Below are 26,749 nucleotides of genomic sequence, written 5' to 3'. Positions count from 1 at the left end.
AGAAGCTCTCGTTCCCGGAAACATGAGATACAGTTTTGCATGTTATTTAAATTGTTTAGTTCGAAATACGGATAATTCGCAATTCGAAGTACAGTGTCGGCCCCATTACCGAAATTCAGACTTTTAATTCGAAACTTACTTTACATTTTAAAACAATACTATGTTACAGAGTAATTTCAACTCGAAATTTATCTGCGTCATAATAGAATAGTGTTCCGGAACGCGGAGGGGAAGCTTTCCGCAATTACACTCACTTCGATGGGTCTACAGTGCGCTTCTAGATTGCTAAGTTGAATGAAATCGGAATTCTTTTGTATTCAACCTTTTAGGGAACGCCGCAATATCACGCAACTGGCAGTGTGCGGAAAAGCAGAATCCGCGAGCGTTGGCGATGCCGACAGTTGACGAAAAACGGGGCTCAAACAATAAATTCGTAGGCACCGAACAATATTGTCATTGCCGATGAAACTGCATTGCTTTATTTTAATGCGAGTCCAAACGGTCTTATGGTTTTAAAGGAGAAAGTGCCAGCCGGTGAATCGTACAAGGATGGGGGTCATTGTAGTGCGTTGCAATGCACATGAGAGCGAGAAACTTTATCCCCCGTCATAGGAAAGTTCGATAAGCCACAATGTTTTGAGGGCGTCCGGCACCTTCCATGCCAGTACAAAGCATCTAAAAATGCAAACAGTACAGAAATCCAAAAAATAATGCATTTGCACAGGGTAACCAGCATAATTTATCCTCGTCTTTGAATTGTGTGATTTTTTTGTTTCGTTGCGTGAGGTTATGTTTGTCAGTGATTTATCCAAGTGCATTATTTGAACATTAGTAAATGCACCTTGTTGGATACATTTCGGAAATAGTTTTTTCTATGGTGATCGCATGTATTAATGGGTCTTAGAATACTTTGTGACGCGGCAAGTGTTTACATTTCTGAAGTACGACAGAAGTGCCATGGCGGGAAATCATACAACGATAGAGTCATAGGAAAAGTTCGATTTTAAGGGCATCGGCTATTTTCTGTGTAAATAAAAGGCATCTAAAATGCATACAGAATAGTAATCCAATGAATAAAGCACTTGCGCATGGGAGCCAGCATAGACTTCTCCTCGTCTTTGAATTGTGCTTTTTTTCTTTTTTCTTTCGTTGCGTGAGGTTATAGTGAGATATCCAAGAGCATTATTTGAATACTGTAAATGCACCTTCTGGGATACATTTTGGATAATACAGATGTTGATTCCCATAGGGAATCTGTAATATTTGTTCCGAATGAGTAAATTTATAATACCAATATAAATGGTCCGTTATTGGACATTATAAATTTTCCAGCCAACTCAATCCTGGTTGCCAGCGTTTCGCCCTCGTGTGCTAGGCTGGGCTCATCAGTTGGTACCTAGCACACCTACCAAGACGCATGGCTAGTGCATACCGTGGAGGCCACTGCGTAGGCCAATTGTAGCCACCGGCAGTGCCAATGCACTATGAGACACTCTCTCTCACTACTAAAAATTGATGCCTGCTAGGCCATCAGATAATACAGATGTTGATTCCCATAGGGAATCTGTAATATTTGTTCCGAATGAGTAAATTTATAATACCAATATAAATGGTCCGTTATTGGACATTATAAATTTTCCAGCGAACTCAATCCTGGTTGCCAGCGTTTCGCCCTCGTGAGAGAGAGTGTCTCATAGTGCATTGGCACTGCCGGTGGCTACAATTGGCCTACGCAGTGGCCTCCACGGTATGCACTAGCCCTGCGTCTTGGTAGGTGTGCTAGGTACCAACTGATGAGCCCAGCCTAGCACACGAGGGCGAAACGCTGGCAACCAGGATTGAGTTGGCTGGAAAATTTATAATGTCCAATAACGGACCATTTATATTGGTATTATAAATTTACTCATTCGGAACAAATATTACAGATTCCCTATGGGAATCAACATCTGTATTATCTGATGGCCTAGCAGGCATCAATTTTTAGTAGTGAGAGAGAGTGTCTCATAGTGCATTGGCACTGCCGGTGGCTACAATTGGCCTACGCAGTGGCCTCCACGGTATGCACTAGCCATGCGTCTTGGTAGGTGTGCTAGGTACCAACTGATGAGCCCAGCCTAGCACACGAGGGCGAAACGCTGGCAACCAGGATTGAGTTGGCTGGAAAATTTATAATGTCCAATAACGGACCATTTATATTGGTATTATACATTTTGGAAATAGTTTTTTTTTTCTTATTGGCATTTGAAAGGTATAAACTGTGAATCAAGGTTAACTGCATGCAGTAACGGGCCTTAGAATATTTTGTAACGCAGCAAGGGTTGGTACTTCTGAACTGCGAAATGGCGGTTAATTCGAAATCATGTAATTCGAAGTCCGATTTTTGAGTCCCGGTGCGACTTCGAATTAACGAGGTTTTACTGTATTCTCTTACAATAGAAAGTCCTGTCTTTAGTTATCCAGATCACCCATTATTCGGACGTGAAGAGTCCTTTTTTTCCCTTCTGAAATCATGCTAGATTTGAAGCTTTGAGGCTTCAAAATTGTTCATCATTGTTTTATATGTTTATTTTATTACTCTTTATATGTGCATCTGCCTTAATTTTTAAAAAATTTTGAATTCGTAATCTTTTGTGGTATATTGTACTGCATGTTTATTTTATCTCTCTTCATGTGCATCTATTGTACATTTTAAAAATTTTGAATTCATTATTATTATTTCATATATTCTACTGTACGTATTGTATATTTAGAATTAGAATTTAATTATCTGAATTTTTGCATATCCGGACGACCCCTAGTACCAGTTAGTCCGGATAATCACAATTTCCTGCTTTACTTCACTTTTATTCAAACTGCAACCTGCCCATTTTTGTGTTCTTAAGGTATACCATTGATTCTTCTGTTTATCAGATTATGACCAGAATAGCTTATACTCTGTTTACGGAATCTCGGAAGTAAGGTCGCATGTGACTTCATTCAGGAGAGGGCTCAGCCAGACCACTCTTGCTTCCTTTACTCTTTCCCAGCCAGTCAGCTCCAGTGTGATGCTCCTCCTCAAGCACTATTCCTTTCACGCTGACTTCTCCTTATGGTGCTGCTTACACTGAAGGCTTGTTGTCTCACTGCTGCTTTGCAGAGTCCGTGAACGGAGTTTAGTTCAATTACTATGGATTGTAGCCAGTTTTGCGTTGTTGATGTAGTGTTGAAATCTCATTACAAGTGGCACATTAGTTATATAGAAGTAGTATATACCAAAGTGAAAAGACTTAAGATTGTTTCTCGGGACTAGGAGCATTTTCAGGAAATCTGGTCTCTGCTCTTCATAATTACTACTCAGGTAACGGTTAGGGACCCTCTTAGAGGCAGGCCTGCCGAGGGTGTGGCACCCCTTCTAATGTGAGTCCCAGAGCACACTGACCCAGTGTGTAACATCTGGTAAAGGGTCCCAGCTCAGGGTAACGAGTGAAGACCTCAACGGCAGAAAAAGCGGAGAGTATGATTCGGTATGGTGGAGCTGGCGGAGGAGGCAACCCATTCCTCTGGGGGTTGTACAGATGTATCCCGCTGCTTTGTGAGATGAGGAGGGATCTTCAAAGGCTAAGGGAGTAAACCTTGAAAGAAAATCCTCAATTACGTTAGGCCTAGCAAGCCACTAAAAAGCTTTTTTGTAGTTGCTTTCAAAACACATAAGAGCCTCGGAACGCATTTATCAACTAAATAAAGACGCCACCATGAGCAGACTCATGTCAGGGATAATGATTTATGGCCTGATGATAAGACAGGGTCTTGCGAAAATGCAAAATTCCTGGAGGTGACTAACACGGATTAGGACTATCAGCTTACTCAGTCTCACAGGAAAATGTGAAGAACTGATGGACCTAATGGAAAGGTGGAAATTAATTATACTTGGGCTGAATGAAACCAAATGGAGAGGGAAAGGAATGAAGAAATTAAGAAAACAGTATACACTGTATTGGCATGGAAATGATAAAGAGATGAGGAATGGTGTTGGTTTCATCATGAGTAAAGATCTAGGAGTTGCTGACATTCGGTATGTTTGGGAGAGAATAATGAAGGTGACTGTGTATTCAGGGAAAGAAAAACTAATTTTGGTACAGGTGTATGCACCTCAAACTGGATGTTGTCAAGAGGATAAGAACCAGTTTCTTGATGATTTGGAAAAAGTTATTAGTAATGAGAGAGTAATCATTATAGGAGATCTGAATGCACAGATTGGGACAGATAGAACAGAATATGAGAATGTAATGGGACCTCATGGATATGGTGGACAAAATATAGCAAGTGTACATCTCCTTGACGAGATCTGAATGCACAGATTGGGACAGATAGAACAGAATATGAGAATGTAATGGGACCTCATGGATATGGTGGACAAAATATAGCAAGTGTACGTCTCCTTGACTTCTGTATGAGGAATGGGTTGGTGGTGAAAAACAGTTGATTCAAGAAGGTACAGAGCCATAAGACAACACGATACAGTTGGGATGGACTACAAAAGACTGTAATTGATTATGTCATCTCAGATGAAGAAAGAAGCAGAATAGATGTCAGAGTAATACCCAGCGAGAGCCTTGACAGGGGCCACCGTCTATTAGTAGCGGACCTGAGAAACTTCTATGTGCTGAAAGTACAGAACAGGAGAATGCCAAAAATCAAACTCCACAAAACATATAGGAGAACTGATTATCAGGACTGGATATCTCCTGCTACCAAGAGATGAAAGGAAAAATGGAGAGACACAGTGGACCAGACTAAGGGACACATTGGTTAAGGAAGCTAATGAAGTTTGTGGAAAGACAAGTATGAAAACAAGGGAGAAGGAAACACCTTGGTGGAATGAAAGAGCAGCGATCAGGGAAAGAAATCTCTTGCGGAAAAAAAAGGGATCGGGAGAAAAATAAACCGGATCTTACTAGAGATGAGGCAAAGATCAGAAACCTCGAACAATTATACCGAAACAAGAAACTGGACATTAAAAGAACAGTTACAGAAGAAAAAACCAAGGCATGGAATATATTCACTCAGAAACTGGAGGAAGACAGCAGAGGCAATAAGAAACTACTGTATAGTGTTATCACAGGTAAAAGGAAACCAGTCAATACCATAAAGGCACTTGAAGATGAAAATGGAAATCTGGTTAGGACAGAAAGTGACATGAGAGAAGTCCTGAAGAACCATTTTGACCACCTACTGAATAGACCAGTTCAAGAACAAAATACAGAACCAAAAATCCAAGCCTACAATGAAGAACCTCCCATCACCTGGGCAGAAACTCAGACAGCCTTAAAATGTACGTCTTAACACGTTCCGTGCGGTTCGGGTCACTATGTGCCCCGAAACATGTTACTCTTCTCCGTCGGTGCGAACTTCCCAGAATTGCGAAGTAAGTAACTACGTCCTAGTTACGAATTTCCGTTAACTAATGGCAACCTAGTGTTCCAATTGAAGTAAAGGATCGAGGCATACTGCTAGTTTTGATCGGCCCACCGGTGACCCGAAGGAAGTTTTTTCATCTTCCATTCATATCGCTTCGGGTCACCCTGAGTCCCGATTGTTGTCTGACCTATATTTTTACGCGGGAATAGCTTAGCGCGGTTACGGTGAATTAAGCCTAGAGTGTTGCTGCCCGCAGATGGTAGATTGTTGTTTAAGGAGTACCACCCTTCTGATATCTGCTTTCTACATTGCTCTTAGGAAAGCCTATAGAGGTTACTGGAGTAGTTATTGATATATTTATTATCTTCCGAATATAATATTTACAAGCAATTTCACGTCCTTTTTAGGTATGGAGCTTTCACATTCTGACACATCGGTGGCACGGAAAAGAAAGAGGGTTAGGACAGCACTGGGGTAGGCTTATATCACGTTCCGTGCGGTTCGGGTCACCATGTGCCCCGAAATATGTTACTCTTATCCGTCGGTGCGAACTTCCCAGAATTGCGAAGTGAGTAACTACGTCCTAGTTACGAATTTCCGTTAACTAATCGACAACATAGTGTTCCAATGGAAGTAAAGGATCGAGGCATACTGCTAGTTCTGATCGGCCCACTGGTGACCCAATTATTTCCGGGGTCATTTCTGTTTCACGCAATTGTTGAATCGGAGCACTGTCGCACAGGTAAATACGCTGGAATGTTTCCTCAACAATAACGCACACAACAAGTGCACATGCATGGTTTAGGATGTCATACTAGGGAGTAAACAAAGTCAAATTCGTCAGGTCACCGGTGACCCGAACCGATAATAACTAAAGGCAGCATCGGGTCACCGGTGGGCCGATACGACGTAATATTAAGTCATCGAAATTCACTGCCGCAGGGAACGTGTTAAGGTGCAGATGAAGTGAATGCGAATATGATAAAGGCAGGAGGCATCCAGGGTATACAGTGGCTGCACAGAGTACTAAATGCTTTATGGACAGGCAACAAAATACCTGCAGATTGGAGCAATGGCGTTATAATTCCTCTGTTTAAGAAAGGCAGCGACGGAAACCCACCAACTACAGAGGAATAATACTGCTGTGTCATGGGCTAAAAGTTCTAGAGAAGATCATAGAATGGAGATTGTGAACCGTCATTGAACTACAGGTTTTTTTAAAAATAGTTGTCGCACCGACACAGATAGGTCTTATGGCGACAATGGGATAGGACAGGCCTAGGAGTTGGAACGAAAGAGCCGTGGCCTTAATTAAGGTACAGCCCCAGCATTTGCCTGGTGTGAAAGTGGGAAACCACAGAAAACCATCTTTAGGGCTGCCGACAGTGGGATTCGAACCCACTATCTCCTGGATGCAAGCTCACAGCCGCACGCCCCTTACCGCTCGGTCAACTCGCCCGGTGAACCACAGTTAGAGGAGGAGCAATATGGATTCAGAAGTAACAGATCAACAATGGATCTAATTTTTAGCACCCGCATGCTGATGGAAAAGTTTTGGGAGAAAGACAAGAACCTGGTCATTGTATTCCTGGATATAGAAAAGGCCTATTAAGTTCTGGGAGTGCCTGAGGAAAGAAATGTGCCTGAAGGACTGGTAAGGAAAATTCAGATGTTGTACGAAGACTGTACTAGCTGTATACAAATTGGGGAAGGTCGATCATCATGGTTTGAGACCAAGAGTGGAGTTCAGCAAGGAAGTGCACTGTCCCCGCTACAGTTCATCACTGTTATGGACAATATAAGGAAGAACTTCAAAGAAAAGTTAGGGTGAACTGAATGGAGTGGCCTTTGCTGATGATACCATGATTTGGGGTGAAACAGAAGAGGAAGTACAGACCAGGCTCAACATATGGAAATCCCAGTTCCAGGAATATAACCTCAACATCAGCGAGACCAAGACGCTAGTGATGGCAGTCAACAGAGAAGGGCATCCAGCAAGTGTAAAACTAGGAGACTAATAATAATGCTATTTGCTTTACGTCCCACTAACTACTCTTTTACAGTTTTCGGAGACGCAAACTAGGAGACTACCAGCTAGTGTGTGTGGATAGTTTTCCTTACCTTGGAAGTGTAATCTCCAGTGAGAATTTGGTCAGAAAGGAAATTACAAACAGAGTGCAAAAGGGATCAGAATTCTGTCAACAAGTAAGAACACTTTTATGGGATGACATGATTCCAAAACCGGTCAAACTGATGATGTTTGACAGCTATTTTATACCAATATTGACCTATGGTATTGAAGTGCGCACCCTCACAAAAAGAGATTTATCAAGACTGCAAGCATCACAGATGAAATTTCTTAGATCCATCATCCAGAAGACCAAGATGGACAAGTTAACAAATAAGGTGAGGAAAGAAGCCGGAATAAGGACATCCTATTATACCGAATCGGTACATACAGACTACGGTGGTACGGGCATGTGATGAGGATGGAACCTACAAGAACAGCCAGAATAAATTTGGAAAGACAGGTGGAGGGGAAAAGACCTGCAGGAAGACCTAAAACCTGATGAATGGACGTGATCAAGGTTGATTTAGTTACCAGACGATGGACAGTGGATGATGTTCTCCATGAGAAGTTGTATATGGACAGGAAGAAGTGGAAGAGGCTCATTAACAGTACTCGGGAAACTGGAACAGTACAATGATGATGATGATCACTAAATGTTCTGAAGGATTCATTTGCAGAAGTGATCAGCTTTTTAAATAAAGTTTTCCTGTAATATTTAGATTGATGCTTTCACGGCCCATAATTGTAGACGTGATGATAAGCTTTTGGGCTCTTGCCATGTCAGAAAACAAGGTGAAATTATTTACATTTCGCAGAGAACTTTGTTCTGCATCTTCAGAAAAAAATGTCTGTTCACGAGCAAGACTTTGATGGAACAATGGAACAAGAAACGTCTTAATTGAAGCTAAGATGGTGTCGTCGCCTCCCACTCGGAAGGCTATTGCGCAGTGAGCCAGCCATCTAGTGACGAACGAGAGTACCACTTCCTATAGACCAATGGTAAAGCATTCTTAAATTCAAACCTTCATTATTAGGAAGGTTTTGCTCATGAACAGATGAGATTTTCTTCTGAAGACACGGAGCAGAGTACTCTGCAAAACATTAAGAATTTCACCTTGTTTTCTGACAGCGAAAGCCGAAAAGCTGATTATCCTGTCTAAAGTTTTTCCGCTATTTAACTTTATTAGCCAGTGTGATAATATTTTGCTTTAGAGTATATCTCCTACTTGGCCCTTTATTTTTGTCTGTCATTTCATGTTCTTTAGAATTTATCAAAAGACTATCTCAGTGGTAGTATTTGTCCACCGGGTGAGTTGGCCGTGCGCGTAGAGGCGCGCGGCTGTGAGCTTGCATCCGGGAGATAGTAGGTTCGAATCCCACTATCAGCAGCCATGAAAATGGTTTTCCGTGGTTTCCCATTTTCACACCAGGAAAATGCTGGGGCTGTACCTTAATTAAGGCCACGGCCGCTTCCTTCCAATTCCTAGGCCTTTCCTATCCCATCGTCGCCATAAGACCTATCTGTGTCGGCGCGACGTAAAGCCCCTAGCAAAAAAAAAAAAAAAAAGTATTTGTCCAAGGACTGTACATGGATGTGTACCCTGCAATTGTGCAAGAATACTGTAAGGAAAGAGACAGCTGTTCTTCTTGATCATAACTCTGGATCGAATCACTTACAGGAAAGATGATCATGGCCTATTTGTAGTAGAATACAGGAGCTATCTTTCTCTGCAGATGTAGGCAGCAATGACATAGATGTTAGGCTCCTTTAAAATAAAAAGCATCATCAGAATCTCTACAGAAGACAATTATTGTAATTTTTCCACTGAGGTTGTATTTAAAAAACAGGATTAAATTATAAATTAGTATCCGAGTTTGTGTTATGCGCGTGAAGATGAATTTTTTGGTTGAAAGATATTTTAGAAAACATTCTCAGATGTAATTTTGTTCCCGTTGTGATAACTAAATTATTTATTTATTTTTACAGGTTGCTTTAATTTAGATCCAAACAGGGTATTGGATATAATTCTGGAATCGTTTGAATGCCGTCCTGATCACCATAATTTCTTCATTCCACTACTTCGCTCTTATATGTGTGACCCTAAGATACTCTGTGAGGTGTTGGGATTCAAGTATTGCTTCTACCAGGGTAATGCAGATGAAGTTACTCCAAAGTCACTGTACCTTGTTACAGCTCTTATGTTACAGCATGGCATCATTGCACTGGAGGATATATATTGTTGGGTGAGTTGTTAGCTTAGAATTTTCTTTGTTAATCCTGTGAATGCCATCATTGATTATATTTATATAATCAAGGTTTCATATAACTTGTTGTTCTTTCTGTATTCATTAGATGGAGTTAATGGTATGTTTTCTTCAGTAGCAGAAACCTTCAACTTCCTAACTAGGCCGCTTAGAAATGTCTACGGCCGGGCTGAGTGGCTCAGACGGTTGAGGCGCTGGCCTTCTAACCCCAACTTGGCAGGTTCGATCCTGGCTCAGTCCGGTGGTATTTGAAGGTGCTCAAATACGACAGCCTCGTGTCGGTAGATTTACTGGCACGTAAAAGAACTCCTGCGGGACTAAATTCCGGCACCTCGGCGTCTCCGAAGACCCTAAAAGTAGTTAGTGGGACGTAAAGCAAATAGCATTATTAGAAATGTCTACGGATTTTGCCTTAAAATACAGTAAAACCTCCTTAAGATGTTTCTGCAGGGGACAAGGAAAAAGAATGTGTTAAGCGAGAAAATGTATCACTGAATACACGAATAAAAATTATCTGTCGGGGATATGGAAGCACTAGATGCGATTTTTTTCCGACATGATGGCATTTGAAGTCAAATAAATATTAAAATTTATTTATTCCACCTATTCAATACATAAATAGAGATTTTAATTAAGAAATTAAATCTTGAATAAAATTATAGAGGCATGTTTTGCCTTTTAATTAAGGGTATCTTCAGCCTTAATCTCAATCTGAAAGGTAATTAATCAGGTACCTGATTGTATTAAAATTACATATGAATGTGAGGATGATGTTGGAAATGTGCTTCAAATGGTGAGCAAATGGTTAACAATAGTTATGATATTCTTAAAATGAAGCCTTAATAAAGTCTTAGAAAACAAATAGTCGTAAATTTATACACTTTCTTGAAAGTCCTTGTTTAAAAATTGGTAACAAATTGTATACTGGTAATTTTATAAAAACTTAAATTGTTACCTTAAACCTTGTAAAGTGGCGTCCTGTGGAGTTTGAGGGCGTTAGAATAATGATAAAATAAAAAATGTAGTTGATAATTCCAAATGGAGTATTAAAACATATTAAGGTTAGTAAAGAGACGTTACCGTTGCTCACTTCAAGTGAAGTTTATAATAAAATTGTTACGTTGGAACAAGCAAAGCGGGGCCTTGTGATGGTTGAGGGTGTTAGATAAAATTATCGGGTTTTGAACAGTTCAAGCGTCAGGACAGTGATGAAGAATGTAGTTAATAACTCCGAGTGGAGTTTAAACACAATTTTTAAAAATAGTAAAGAGACGTTTCTGCTGCTTAGAACAAGTGGGGTTTATAATAATATAAAAATGGTTAGACTGTTGTAACTCTTGTGTGAAGAGATAAAACTGTAGTCTTCTAAAAGCATGAGTGAAGAAGAGTGCTTGATGGTAAGCAGCTGTGTTAAAAATTAGCTGGAAGGAGTGATTGATGTCTCTTGTATATAGTTGAAAGGGAAATTAGGTTTGAAGTCTGTAACGTGTTAAAGAATGAATTTGAATGAAAGGAGAGTTCAAAGAGAAATCGAATTGTGTAAAAAACGCTTACCTCTTTATTAATGTTGAAATTGGTTAACGTAAAGATGAGTTGGAGAGAAAACGTTGTGTGTAATTTCATTTATTTTTAATTGTAATAGTGTTAAATAGTTGCTATGGTAGCGTTGAAATGACTGATATTTAAGTTACTGGTGTTGCAGAAGATGTAAGACTAATGGAAGAGAGGGTTGAAGCGGTGTGTCAGTTTATAAGTTATTGGTCGTGGCGGGTAGCGAGAAAAGAGTTCAATTCTTAGAACAATATAAAGAGAAACGATATCATCAGTATCAAGTGGATTTCAAATAAAAGTTAGAGCCAGCCTAAAGTTAATCCTTTGTGAGGAGATAAATTAGCCTTTTTCTCGAACTACGGTGCGGGAGCAAGGGAGAGTGTGATAGTAAACATCTATAATTATAAAGTTCTATAAGAACTCAGTTAATATCACTAAAAGGTGTTGCCAGAAATGTGTAGATGCAGGTGGAGGACATTTTCTACATCTTCTCTGACAAGGTGAGAAGTTATTTTATTTTGATTATGCGTTATTATGTGTAATAATAATAATAATAATAATAATAATAATAATAATAATAATAATAATAATAATAATAGTTATTTGCTGTACGTTCCACTAACTACTTTTACGGTTTTCGGAGACGCCGAGGTGCCAGAATTTAGTCCCGCATGAGTTCTCTTACGTGCAAGTAAATCTACCGACACGAGGCTGTCGTTTTGAGCTCCTTCAAGTACCACCGGACTGAGCCAGGATCGAACCTGCCAAGTTGGGGTTAGAAGGCCAGCGCTTTAACCGCCTGAGCCACTCAGCCCGGCCGTTATTATGTGTGCTTGTTACATGCAATTCATATGGGCTCTCTCCTGGCCCCAAGCTCAGCGAGTTGCCATGTACTCGTCTGACCTTCAGCTCACCCATCTACCCACTGCACTGCGCTTGCCGGCCCCACTTTGAGTGGAAGACCCTGTACATTAATGATGACTTAGAATATATGTGGTATTGATTTTCCTCACAGATATGCAACGTTTTTATAGGGTACTTCATTTGGAGGCTTCATTCCTGGTTTTAGTACATTCCCCCTTGTCTATGTCTCTCTGCTGTATCTCAATGTCTGTTTTTTCACATTCTTCCACTCATTTATATTTAGCAACAGTCGTGTTTCTTTATGAGGTTTATGGACCCTCCTGACACAAGTGTTGCTTGTGGACGCAATCATCTCGACTATATGCAGCGTTTTTCTAGGGACCGCCATAATTCTTTGTACGGTAAATATTTCGACTTTCTATCACTGCATCACTGTTGGGTAGGGAATATGTAACGTATTTCCATCATTAATTCCATTTTGACAAAAATGGTTTATGCAACGTTATTCTGCAAAGCTATTCAATTACACGAAGGATCATACCCATATGCAGGTATACCTCTACTTCTATTGGGAAGCAACTCCACAAATCAAAGGCTTGTCAGTGGAGATGCTTGCTTTGCTTGCTTCTGGACTGCAACAGTGTAACCTCATTGCAAGGAATTCTCAGGTTGACGTTCTTATTTCACCATGCAAATCCCGACTTCTGCTCAAATGAGTGCCCTCTGTTTGCAACAATGTCTTGTTAATTTTATAATGTTGAACTTAACTTCCCAGATAGTCCTAATGATGCTTAAATCCTTTTTGTTCAAATTAACTCGGTTATAATCAGTTTCTGACCAGGTTGTAATAAAGTAGAACATGTAGAAATTTTGAGTAATTTGTCTCTTAAAAGACAAGAGAAATTTATGCCCAGATACCGATGACCTCACTGTCTTACAAGGACACAATGGAATCTCCACATGGTAAGCTGAGAGAATCTTTCATAAAGGGCCTAATGTTAATAACATTACATTTTGAAGGATGCCAAGGTGTTAACGAGAAGGTTAAGAAGCATCTGAACTGGTTCTTCATCTCTGCTAATAACCATAATGTTATCAGTGAATGCTAAAGCTTACAGACATATTAGTCAGGGTGGATTATGAAACCCTGTTCCTGCACCATTTGTAGCTCTGTTAACTCCTTGATTGTATCATCTATAGCGAAATCACCGAGAGTCTTAGATAATGGCAAGCCTCATGCCATTCCTTTCTGGAGAGGAATGTGCCCCGATTTGTCATTTCCTGATTCGATTTGAATGTTATTGCTTTGTACAAGATCTAAGATTAACTTTTGCAAATTAGGAGAGATGTTTGTACAGGGATATTTGTACGGAGTGAACACTGGCTGATTTACTCAAGACCCATATTATAATAGGCTGGAATTCATCCGAAAGGCATACTACAGTCTCTTCTGTCAAGCTTCGCAGTTTGTAGACAGGCATTAACAAGGAAGATGTTAAAGTGAGCACTAGGAAGAGAAATACATCCAGGGTGCTTAGGTGAATAAACAAGTTCTTGCAACTGACTATTCAAAACTCTTTCAATTATTCTCCTAATAATTGAAAATATGGTTGTTGGTCTCCAATTTGATGTTTTTGGAATTCGCATCCTGTAAATCAAAATTGTGCAAACTGTCTTCAAAGTTTGAGGATCTCTACCAAACTTATGATTTGGCCCGAGATATGTATCAACTTGAGTGTGTCAGAGGGCAAAAGTGATTTCTTCCTTGCATATGAAAATGCCCTTCACTGAGCTAACAGCTTCAGTTGGACTAAAGCTATTTTCTTCACCAAACAAATGTTGAACATGTTCATGAATCTGTTTCAGCTCATATTAGTTTGTGTTTCTAAGTATATTCCTAACTACTCTATGCCTCTGGTTGTAATAATGATACTGAGCAAATTCATAGTGGTATTTTCTTCTTATTCTCTCATCTTCTTAAGATAGAAAATTCTGACAGAACCTCAAATGAATCATAGTCGCTGTTATTCCTTGTTATGGTAATGAATTAAATGATTAACATTATCCATTACAACAGGAGATAATGGACTGGTAATCTTATTTTTTATCCCCCTTATAACAATAGCCAACAATCACAATGATTGCTAATAGAATACTTTTGGTCATCTCTGTTGGAAAAGTGTCGTCTTTTTTTTTTTTTTCTACCGTTTTTCCCACACCCGGCAATGTTGTTGATTCTCTTTGCTAAGTGGAAAAAAGGAAAATAAAATTTAAGAAGTCCTATCTGTTGTTTATTTTATTACTGTGTTTATTTTCTAGTTGGCACCTGAAGACAAGATTATATATAAAGAATGGGAAAAAGAAATGAAGGAAGCAAAGGAGTATGTTAGGAAACTGAACATAATATCTACAAAAGAGAAAGACAAGGATGAGACTGTTGAAGAAAAGGAGAATGTTCAAGAAAAGGTATATTTTGTAGTCTTAGTATTTTTATTACTTTGGTATTGTCCAAGTGCTGAATTTTTTGGGTAATTTTTATGTACTCTAAATCTTCTTCACAGTATGCAGCAAACCAGAAATTTGGTCTCTGTGAAGCATTGCTCACTGTAGGAGACTGGAATCATGCTGAACAACTTACGAAAAAACTTCCTGAACATTGCACAATGGAACAGCCTCCTGTGGCACGGGCTTTGTGCCAGTTGCTGCATTCAATCATGGAGCCTGTCTACAGGAAGTAAGTGTGATTTGATGTCTAGTCATCAGGATACAAAATATGACTCAGATAAACCTGTAGTTAGTTTTAAATTGTGTTAAAAAGGACTTTCTTTGAACTATTCTGATGCCTTTTTTGTTCTAGAAATTGTGGATTGGCAGCGAAGATAGTAGGACGACCTGTACCACTTTTGAATAAATCTAATCCATTGGCTCCAAAACCTGCCTACACGTTCTTAGAGCTACGTGAAAATGTCATTCCCATGCTGTTGGCTCTAGGACCTTCTATGCATCATGATCCAGTTTTAATGTATAAAGTACTGCGTATTGCAAAAGCTGCTCTCACTCAGGTAATGCACAAGTCAAAGTGTACGTGTTTTGAAATACTGCTTTCTTAAACAAGTACTGCATCTTTTCTTCTTTATCTTCATCGTGACCATCATCATTCATCCAGGTACTCGGGTTCCGTGTCAGAACAATCACCGTCTTTGTCTAGGTATATTACATTATAGGAATTTATAGGTCTCTCTCCCAAACCTTACTTGAATTTATGAAAACAGTGGACTAAATCGGTGAATTTATATTTGTGGTTTAATGTGACATTTAAGGTATTGGTTATGCCGCTTAAAACTCAATAAACTATGACTACTCCTGTAATTTCATTTCTCTCTCTCTTTTTTTTTTTTACGTCAGTATGGTGTGGATGCTCAGAAGCCAGTTCCTGAGGGAGATACACTTTACCATGATATCATCACCCTGATGGATGAAGTGATACTGCCCTCTCTTTCGTACATGGACTGCAACTGCTGCATTGCAGAAGAAGTCTGGAACATACTCAAACTTTATCCTTATCAGTGCAGGTTTGTAGCGTACAATAATTCTGCTGATAGTTTATCTATTACCTGTGGCTCTATAATTCATAATACAGTAGAGTCCTGCCAATCCGAAACCCGCTAATCCGAAAATCTGCCTAATCCGAACAGGGCTAGGAAAAAATATCTACCAAATTTGTTTTGAATTTTAAAACAGGAAAAAATAAAGATTAAGGTTAAACTAGATTTTTAAGCAAAAACGTAAATTTGTTAGCACAGAAAAAGATGAAATAAATGCTACAGCAGTAAACAGTGAATCTGTCGGCTATCTTATACACAGAAACAAAAAAAAAAAAGGAAGGCCTAGACCTACTAACAATGTGCATAACAAAGTTTGAATGCAACTTTTTTACGTTAACGACAAAACAAACAGAAAAGCGAATCAACACTTAAGAAGTGCCGTCAGTGCTCTTCTTTTGAGCAACGCACTGAAACAACTGGGAAGAGGCAATATTTTGCCAACGTCGCATAAACATTACATCACTAGGAGTTGCAGCGGCATGCTGCTCGATGTAGCGTAGTAGGGCGAGGTCAGGGGCACTGGCAACAGCAGTGTGTGAAACATCATTAGTTTGGGCGTCCCCCTCGTCCTCACTATCATCTCTGATATCAGCAGACGGTCCCTTGCACCACTGCTACAGTGTCTTCATCTGCATAGTATTCCTCATGACCACTGTCGTCGATAGCCATCCACTCTTTGGTGCATTTTTCCTCTGTATTTTCGCAACCCGGTATTGTCTTTACTAGTGGAAGAATTTCACATTCTTTTGCTTGGGGGAAAAAACTGTTTTAACAAACTTCAGGGGCCTATTCCACAAAAGTATGGTCTTGTACATTACAAGTTACTAGTGTGGGTTCTTGTATGGAGTTGTACATTTCTGTTCCACAAAAGATTGATAGTCTCTTGTATATTACCAGTGAATTGTTACAAGTTTTACAAGTGACGACATATCAATAAACATACTACGTCATAGCATGAATCAGCTGTTTATCTTCGTATTCCATTTGTTGAATTAGGTTATGCTTGCCTCATTTATCGTAATATCGTATTTTACTGTAACTTATGCAGCAAAGATTGAAAGAACTAATATTCCTGTGAATTTTTTAATGCTACGATGTTATTTTTCAGTTTATTTCTTTGATGATAGGAAATTACTCCGTTATTATCACCCATTCTGTTCTTCCGCGATCCTTGCGTATGTTCTTAACATACCTACCTTGGTCTGTCATTAGGAATCAGATGCCGCTAATAACGATATTCGGCCGCCAAACTTAATTGTTACGAAATTGCAAACTCTGCATAAATTGTTAAAATGATGTCAAGAGAAACAAAGTTATTCATTTTGAAGGAGATAGAAGGTAGGAAAGATATTCGTTTCGGTGGATTCAGCGAGTCTGAAAAAACAAGACAAAATAAATGGTTGGATGGAAATATTTGACTTGGGAAAAGCTCATGGAGCTTTTGAGGGGAAAAGTTGGACGTATGTAAGAGATATTCTGCTCATTAATGATTCCAGGAATGTCCTTCTTGGAATATGTTTCTTTCAGTATTTTCAGGCCAACAAACAATTTGAGGAAATTTTATATCATTTATTGCAGCTACCACAGACCGAAGATTTTGCCATCCCAAGCATATCTGCAGTACCATGGTACTGACCACCATTTCCTAGCCAATGTAATGTTGTTAGTAAATGTTGTTTAGCAGAGAGAGATTTATTTCTGTTCGTAGGATATTTTAAGCTATGGCCAATATCTATCAAAAGTTCTTCCACTATATTGTGCTTAACCTAAAACGTTCATTGTATTCAAATACAGTGTTAAACTGGAAGTTTATTCTTTCCCTGTACAGACGATAGTTTTCATTTTCATCACCATCACTATCACTACTGCTAGACCACATATTTATCAAAATGTATCCAAAATAAGCGTATTTAAATAGCACTAGTACATTTATATATTATTGTCCTTTCACTGGTAGAGAATTCTTCTCAATTCGCTAGTAAGTTACAAGTACAGTGGAACCTCGATTATCCGTTCCCGGAAAGTACGTTTTCCCGGAATATGCGTTCAAATTACGTGGTCCCGAGAGCATCGTAATTAAATTACGTTGTAAAAGTCCCGCATTATCCGTTCCTCGAAGAAACGATTTCCCGGATCAACCGTCCAGAAATTCCAGTCCCATCAACGCTAAATCCTCGATCAATCGTTTTTTAATAAACTGTATCTCACGAAAGGACGGCTATGGCATATTTATGGATCTTGGCGTTCGGCGATCGGCGGTGAACTTGCATAAGGGACCATCTTAGCATCGCATTCGGGTGGTATTGTTTAGAGAATCTCGGAAAATCATAGGGCAGAGAGTGACCACAGCAATTGCTAGAAGACACGGCGCATTTCTACAGCTCTGCGTGAAGACGGAACGAGTTTCGTCAAATGTTCGCACTTATAAAACGTCCATGTTATGTCCAGGGTTAGATGTTTTCTTATTTACATTTTTTCGATCGTACTGCCGAAGGGGTTTTCGGCACTTTGCTCAGGGCACTGCAGACCTAAGTGGGCTTTCAGGCAGGAATCGAAACTGCTCCTTAACACAAATTCAGTATTTTTTATATTATCGTACATGATTATGTTAGCGAGACGAAAACAGATGTTGCACCTTACATTTTAAAAAAAAGCCATGGGAGGTCTTGGGATTGCCTATTACTGTTACTAATGTAAGACTGGGAATTTTACGTTTTCGTGTTAAAATACCAAAAACCGCAGTCGTTTTACTTGCGCACGTTACATTTTAAATGATTGGTATCATTTCAAACTCGTACTGCCATGTGGAGCGAGCGCACTTTCCAGATGACCTCAAGGTCACGAATAACCGTAATTTCTGAAGTTTTGATAGTTCTTTTATCTTTCCAATTTGATTGGATTTGTGACGCGCAGAATTGAATATAATGTATTCGAGAACTTTTAAGAATCGATACATTCGAAACCATGTTTTCGAGTTCAACATAACCTTTAAAAGTCGATGTAGGCCTAATTTGCGCGGTACGAGATTTCCAGAAACTGACTACGAACAGTATACCGGAGACCAAATTACAATGAAAGATTAAGAAATGAACGGATTTCGCCATCATTTTGGGTGTTTTTGTATCTAATATGCTTTATTTTATTAGATGAGAGAATTAAAAGCTACTTGTGGTCGATTGTCGTTTGGCTTGGCGTTGTTAGATTTTTCGAAGAGTTTGGCTAGCGTAATCAAAGTTGCTGAACTGAAAGAAGTTTTCACGGGAAACTGACGAAGATTCCCCTGTAAAATTGAATATAAAGTATCGAGATTTTGAACTCGCGTACCGGTAATTAATGCGGTTCGCGGTCTAACATGCCCGGCTCTCATCCAGAGGGCCCGGGTTCGATTGCGACCAGGTCAGGCAATTTTACCTGGATATAAGTCTGGTTCCAGGTCCACTTAGCCTACGTGATTACCTTTAATTGTGGAGCTACCGTATCTAATGGTGAGATGGCGACCCCGATCTACAGAGCCAGGAATATCGGCCGAGAGGATTCGTCGCACTGACGATGCGCCCCTCGTAATCTGCAGGCCTTCGGGCTGAGCAGCGGTCGCTTGGCAGGCAAAGTCTCACTGGGGCTGTAGTTTGGTTTGGTTTAGTTTAGGAGTTTTTGTAAGATTATAATTATACATATTTCATTTTTGTGATGTTTAGCCAAATTGATAGTTTTCATTCATTCCCGGATTTTCCGTTTTCCCGTGTTGTACGTTTTATTTTCACGGTCCCTCGAAAAACGGAGAATCGAGGTTTCACTGTACTAGTACTTTTGTGGAACACGCCTATAAAAATTCACTAGTAATTTGTAAGTATGGAGTAGTAAAGTACAACTGTAGAAAATTCTTTTGTGGAACAGAAACTCTGGTATTTGTACAAGTTACTAGAGAATTTACTTGTAATGTACATGACCATACTTTTGTGGAACAGGCCCCAGATCGGGCCAGAGATTTTTCAACGCTTTCTGCAGTGCCCCTTCGCTTGTGTTCTCCCAACCGTTTGCTACCCAGTAAATTACATCTTACCGAGCTCGATAGCTGCAGTCGCTTAAGTGCGGCCAGTATCCAGTAATCGGGAGATAGTGGGTTCGAGCCCCCCTGTCGGCAGCCCTGAAGATGGTTTTCCATGGTTTCCCATTTTCACACCAGGCAAATGCCGGGGCTGTACCTTAATCAAGGCCACGGCCGCTTCATTCCAATTCCTAGGCCTTTCCTATCCCATCGTCGCCGTAAGACATATCTGTGTTGGTGCGATGTAAAGCAAATAGCACACACACTAAATTACATCTTTTATGATGGTAATTTCCTTATGCTTTTGCAGGATTGTAAGTTCTTCATTCTCTTTAAGTAGGCTTCGAAGAAGCTTTTTTCTGTAATTTTGTTTTATTGCTTGCAACACTCCTTGGTCCAGTGGTTGCAAAATCAAAGTGACATTGGGTGGAAGAAAAATGTTTGTAATGTCACTGCAAATAAGTTTTGTTTCTTCTGGATGCGACGGAGCATTGTCTATCAGTAACAATGCATGAGGAGGTAGTTCATTTTCTTTTTTTTTTATGCTTTCACTTTTGGCACAAATTGTTTTGATGATGATGATGCTTGTTGTTTTAAGGGGCCTAACATTGAAGGTCATCGGCCTGAATTGTTTTCTGAAAGAGTCTTCGAATAAGGCGCTATCCATCCAATCCTTTTTCTGATTTTTGTAACAATCAGGAAGTGAGTTCATGTTCATGTTTTTGAAACATCATGGTTTTGCCAATTTGCCGATTACCATTAGTGGAAGCTTATGTGTCGCGGGGATACTGCTACAAGCTAACACAGTTACGCGCTGTTTATCCATTTTAAAACCTGCGGCAGATTTTTCTTCTTGTGATGCAAGGCTTTTGGTAGTCAACGCTTTAAAATTTAGCTCCTCATCTGCATTGTACACTTGCTGCGGTGAGTACATAGAAGAAATAACTTTAAATTCCTTAAGGTATTCAGTAGCACCTTGCTGTCTGTTTTTTTTTAACATACACAAGTTGTGTTTACGTTTGCTTGTCATGATGAGAGACAGCAGGGACTAGGAACAGGAAACAAAGCATACACTATTACAGTAGGCACACACTGTCCGGGAAATTGCACAAGACACACTGAACTGAGAGTAAGAGAAGGAGTAGGAGGAGTGGGGAGCTCGCATGCTCGTTAGTTTAAGGTCACTTGCATTCTGACTTTCACCGGGCTGCTCATGCTAGGTAGACGCCAACAGTGCTTATAAAAATATTAGAGTACAGTAATTTGTTTCCGAGCCTTAGAATGTAGTTGTAAAATAAATTGCAGCACATTGTACTTAACACATAAACGCTTAGTCAGTTTGTTGTCGTATTTGACGAAAATCCACCTAATCCTAATTTTCACTCATCCGAACAGGGTTCGGCCCAGTTAGTTTGGATTGGTGGGACTCTACTATATTAGCGATAATAGACTGTTTGGCATATTTACTTGTTTATTCTGTATTTGTGAAATATCAAGAAAATGAAAAAAACTAATTTTTCTCTAAATGTTCTCTTCATTTATTGTAGTACAATCCACAAAACATACTGTATATACTACTATGAATTACATTTCTAATTTCCTATGTTTCTTTTTATTATAATTGCATCTTTTACAATCATCTTCAGAAATGCATTTTTAGAAAATAACTAAGAAATATAAAAATACAGTAGAACCCCATTTTAAACGTGCCCGCTTTTAAGGAATTACCACGTTAACGAAGATTTTCATAAGGCCCAGCCAAATCGCCATAAATTGTTATTTAAACCCCCTTCTAACGAACCCCGACATAAGGAAAAGTCCGCTTTTAGAAATATATTTCACATAAATTATGATCTCACATCTCGTAACGAAAACTTGCGATTAGATACATTTTTTCTAAACTTGCTTTAAATGTTGATTGACTTCCGTTTTAACGTAATCTCAGTCCGAAGTAAACGCGCTAAATGAAAGTGTTCCTTTAGTGATGTGTGGAACTGTGATAAATTGGCGTGGCCTCAGGAAATCATTATTACCGGCATACAGCAGTCACTGTCTTGCTAGATGCTGTTGGTTAGTATGTTCATTGAACTGTAGGTAGTACTGGAATTACGGCTGCATGGGAGTGAAGTGCAGTTTCCGGCGAGACTAGCTGTACGGCCTAGAAGCATAACTGACGTTCGCGTACGTGCCGCGAGGCACAAGTAACTTCACGAAATGTAAACATTTAGGCAGAAAGTCTCTTGCAAACTTCATGTGATTTACAGTGAAAGATATATTTCAGAAGATTAAAAGTAATTAGAAACTGAAAATTGCTGTGGATATTGAACAAAATGAAAATGTATTCTAGAAAAAATTATGGAACAAGTAGAAAGTTGTGCCTTCCATGGCTTACGCTGCCTGAACCGTCATCGATAGACCCCAAGTGTAAGCATACGAAATGTAGAGTTTTCAAGCTCTACAAAAAAGTCAGCAAGGGCATATACTTATCTCCAACCATTTGCTCTTTGGAGCGATTTTAGTTCATAGTCGGTGGTAAGAAAATCACTTTTCACATAAATAAGTAAATAAATTAGAGATTTTTCCCAAATTTTACATCCAAATAAAGTGTTTAATCTCCTCTAGGACTCATTAATGATTAAAATAATCTTTACAGTACATAATTTGCACGAATGCTATGGGAGTTAGGACCGTTTTAGTCAGGATGGGTTGCTAGTTGAACTTCAAATATCCATAAAAATATTACTTTCATATTGTACATCAAGACTGCGAGATTTCTACCGCCATATTGTACAGCATCCATAATAATGGCAATTAATAATGATCATAAATTTACAAAATGTATAAATAATCCCATAATGAAATGAAATATCATGTCCAGTGATTATCTGAAAAAGGAGAATCTTCACTAATGATAGTTCAGTGGTTATGTCTCCAGTGAGGTCAGCTGCCTTAACCTATAGCAGCAGCGCTATTACACCGGATAGGCATTTCCGTCTCGCGACACCAATCGCTGCTTAAGAATCACGTGGAGGGCGCAGTCTGAAGAATATTTCCAGCCTCATTCACTGTTTTTGTTCCTGTGTTACAAGTTGTGTTAAGAATTAAATTTGTGTCTGTGATAAGAGTTGTACTGCAAGTTACGGCGGACTACGTTTATTATAGCTGCTAAACGTAAGAAGCTGACTCTTCAACAAAAGATCAACATCATTAGTGATGTTGAAGGGGATAGCCAAGTACCTTTGTCACAGATGGCAAACAAATATGACTTGGCATCCTCTACACTGTTTGGCATCATGAAACAGAAGGAAGCTATTCCGACCGCGGAAGTGGAGTGCGGTTCTGGGACAAAGATACGGAAGAATATTCGTTCTTCTCCGCACGAGGAACTTGAAAACATTTTAATGAAATGGTTCGAGGGGAAAAAGGAGGGAGAACGCACCAATGACGGGAACATACTTAAACAAAAAGCTCAAGAAATCTCGCTTAAGCTGGGTTTGGTCAATTTCAATGCTGCTAATGGCTGGTTTGATCGTATTAAAAAATGGCACAATCTTTCGTCCCAAATCATTTACGGCGAGAGTGCGAAAGTTAATGACAAAACAGATGCTAACTGGAAAAAGTATACGTTGCCTCTACTTCTTGAAGGATATGATGCTAAGGATATTTTTAACGCAGGTGAAATGGGAGTGTTTTACAATTTGCTTCTGTCCCAGCAAAGAGAAAGCCACGAAGCAAAAAAAAAAAAAAAAAAAAAAAAAAAAAAGAAGAAGTAAAGAAACACTGACAGCGTTGTTATGTGTTAACAGCGACAGGAGTGAAAATTACCCCACTAATAACTGGAAAATTTAAGAATCCAAGATGTTTCAAGAACACCCGTACACTCCTGTGAAAATATGATTGTAACAAAAATGCGTGGATGACATAGGAGATATTTCTAAAATGTTTACGAAGCTTGGATACTAAGATGGAATTGGCAATAAGAAAGATAGTGCTGCTGATAGATGTCCTGCTCATCCTTCAGATACATCTTTCCTGCGGAATATCAAAGTGGTTTTCTTTCCTCCTAACTGCACCAGTCCCTTGCAGCCTTTGGACCTTGGCATTATTCATTCTGTGAAAGAGAAGTACAAGAAGGCCCTGGTTCAAAGAGCTGTTTCTTTCCTCGAAAGGCACTTTTCAATACTGCTTTGGCCATGCAGTTTTTGGTGCCATTTCAGACCTTTTAAATGATGACATTTTGGGAAGATTGGGGGGATATCAAAGGACTTGAGTGCCACAACATTCGAAGAATTTGTTACTTGTGATGATGATATCCTAACCTCAGCACCACAGATAGATGTTGGAGACCTTTGTGACGATGTAAAAAGACAAAGTACTGAAGTGGAAGAAGAGGATTCAGCAGAACCAACTTTTGGGGCAGCAGTGGAGGGACTGGAATATTCTGTTGTCGCTTCTCCTCCTCCAACGTTGATGAAAACCTCATCAATAGTCTCAGCCAAATTGAGAAAAAACTTCTTTCCACGAGACATCAGGACAATAGGAAGCAAACTACTGTGCTGGAATATTTCAGAAAGTGAAAGTTAATATGCTTATTCTCACAGTTCTCATGGTCTATTTTTCACAGATCTCTTTAAAATCATGTTAGGCCTGTGTTCTTTCAAGTTAAAATTGCAAGTCAGTAATATCTATTTCTCTTTTCTTTGCTGCAGGTTGTGCTCCCAATGGTCCACTAAGGAATTTATTATGTCTGTGGTATAGTAGATATATTCTGTCATTCTTGTGTTGATATGGCTTTTTAGTATTTCTAACACATTTATTTATTATTTCTTGACTTTACATTGGTTAAAGACATAAATGTGTTATTATTTCTTTTTAAGGAAAAATCCCTTTTAGGGAAGAATTATCAAATCCCCCTGAGATTCATTAAAAGGGGGCTCTACTCTACTATTAAATTTTGTCCTTTCATTTATTTGATGGGAGTCCTAGTATTTACTTGTGTCTAACTCTCATTCCCCCCCCCCGACAAACTTAAAATGATGGTGTCAGGTAAATGTGGGAAGTTAGTAAAATGATTAAAATAATTTTTGTAAGTAAGAATGCATCATGATTTTGCATAATATGTTGCATTTCATTCTGTTTTGTAACATGTTATAATATTAACGAAAGTATTGTCCGACTCCATGGCTAAATGGTTTGCCTTTGGTCCAAGGTGACTCGAGTTTGATTCCGGCAGGGCCAGGTATTTAACTTCTGTCAGTTAATTCCTGTAGCTTGGGAGCTGTGTATTTGTGCTATTATCGTCACCATTCAAATTCATCTGGGGTAGGATCCATCCTCTCGGGCCAACATATCACCTAAATGGCATCAACTCAAAAGAGCTGCACCAGGCCTATTTGGAGGCCACATGCCGTTATTAACTAAAGTATATGTTTGTAGGATTCCGTTCATAGCTCAATACGCTCCCTTGCCATTTTCGTTTCCGCTTTCCAGCCACGGTTCACGTTTAGTTCCGTATGGCTAATACCCTGCTTTGTCGTTATTACTTTTGCCTTAAATTATAGAGCATCTTTCTGTTTTGCCAGAGTATTATGACCAAAACTCAGGTGTAAGAATTATGTTCATAATCTCGATCATCATCATAGCATTTGTCCTGCAATGGAGCAGGGTCCACTGTTTTTTCTATTAAGTGCATCATTTGGAACAAGATGAACATAGCGCATGTCTTCTTGAAGGCAATCAAGCCAGCATTTCTTGGGCCAACCAGATGTTCTATTTCCAGATTGCCTTTACAATAGGTTACCATCTCATTGCATTATTGTGGCCAGAAGTCAGCTCTCTTCACATTTTGTCTATAATTGGGGCAACTCCCATGATTTTCCGAATTTCTATGTTGGTGACATGATCTAGCCGGGACAGGTCTAGTGACCAACGAAGCATGTGAGTCTTCATGTCATGAAGTGCTTGTTCGTGCTTGACTGTTGCTGGCTAGCATTCAGAGCCATACAGAGCAACTGGGTGAACAACAGTCCTGAAAACCTTGGACTTCAGGTGGATTGGTATCTGACAATCGCAGAGAACACCAGTAGTTTGCTGCCACTTCATACAGGATGCGTTTACTCATGGACGGACATCTGGAATAGTGTCATGCTCGGCGTTGACCAAATAACCTAGATACAGCCAAAACTGGTTAGGACGTTTTTGTGGGGACCAAAGAAAATAACGTCCTAAAGAGGGAATGTGCTAAAAAATGAAAACAATTACACTGTTAAATTTAATGTTAGGTTTGAATGTAGAAATAATTACAATTAAAACAAAGAAACAAGTGTTTGCAATTATAATTAATGAAATAAATAATGAAATTATACATTTTAAGAACACCAACCTAGTAAAACATCAAGCTAAAATGTTCTTAGGCACACAAACTACACACGTCGCTTACAATTATGCTTGAAGTTATTGCAGTAATATCCAACATCTGGGTGATTTGCACACGTTTCATGTGTGGATTAGGAACTGCTTTCTCTATAAACTTCAATTTTTCATCATTTGTAACCTGTTTAACTTTCTTCTTCTCCATAACTGAATGTCCTGCAAACCACTATGCTCAAGTACAGTAGGCCTAATTTTGTACGTTGTTACACAATTCAATTTTTCATTGTACTGAAATCTTACATGGCCTATTAGATGATCCTGCCATTTTTTGCGCCATAAAACATCTTCTCACTCCTGTTGTTCTAAACACCTCTTCATTCGTGACTGATGCTTGTTGTAGCTGTAAGCTGTAGCTAGGACTGTGAATTTAAGTTCTCTACCAAATCCTCACCCAGGCCAGTTGTCGCTGGTGCATCGTGCGCGCAACTTTGCCAGGGAGGCTAATTTTAAGCTACTCGTCCACGATGCAACTAAAATGCCATGCAACTTCGATTTGAGCAAGAAAAGTTGAGTGGCTTC

The 26,749-nt window shown here is 39.3% G+C and overlaps 1 protein-coding gene across 2 annotated transcripts in view; it reads left to right on the top strand.

Annotated features, from left to right (window-relative positions):
• The window catches only part of tho2 (THO complex subunit 2-like protein), a 547,726-nt gene that overhangs the window by 94,016 nt on the left and 426,961 nt on the right, over positions 1–26,749 (top strand). For both annotated transcript variants that reach the window (XM_067143459.2, XM_067143457.2), the window contains exons 7-11: positions 9,456–9,712; positions 14,468–14,614; positions 14,710–14,882; positions 15,006–15,210; positions 15,554–15,720. In XM_067143459.2, coding sequence (XP_066999560.2) covers positions 9,456–9,712; positions 14,468–14,614; positions 14,710–14,882; positions 15,006–15,210; positions 15,554–15,720 — 949 coding nt within the window. The remainder of the gene's footprint in view (positions 1–9,455; positions 9,713–14,467; positions 14,615–14,709; positions 14,883–15,005; positions 15,211–15,553; positions 15,721–26,749) is intronic.

Source organism: Anabrus simplex, chromosome 3, assembly GCF_040414725.1.
Source record: "Anabrus simplex isolate iqAnaSimp1 chromosome 3, ASM4041472v1, whole genome shotgun sequence".
NCBI lineage: Eukaryota > Metazoa > Arthropoda > Insecta > Orthoptera > Tettigoniidae > Anabrus > Anabrus simplex.
Note: the sequence above shows the minus strand (reverse complement) of the source record. Positions and strands in the feature narration are given on the sequence as shown.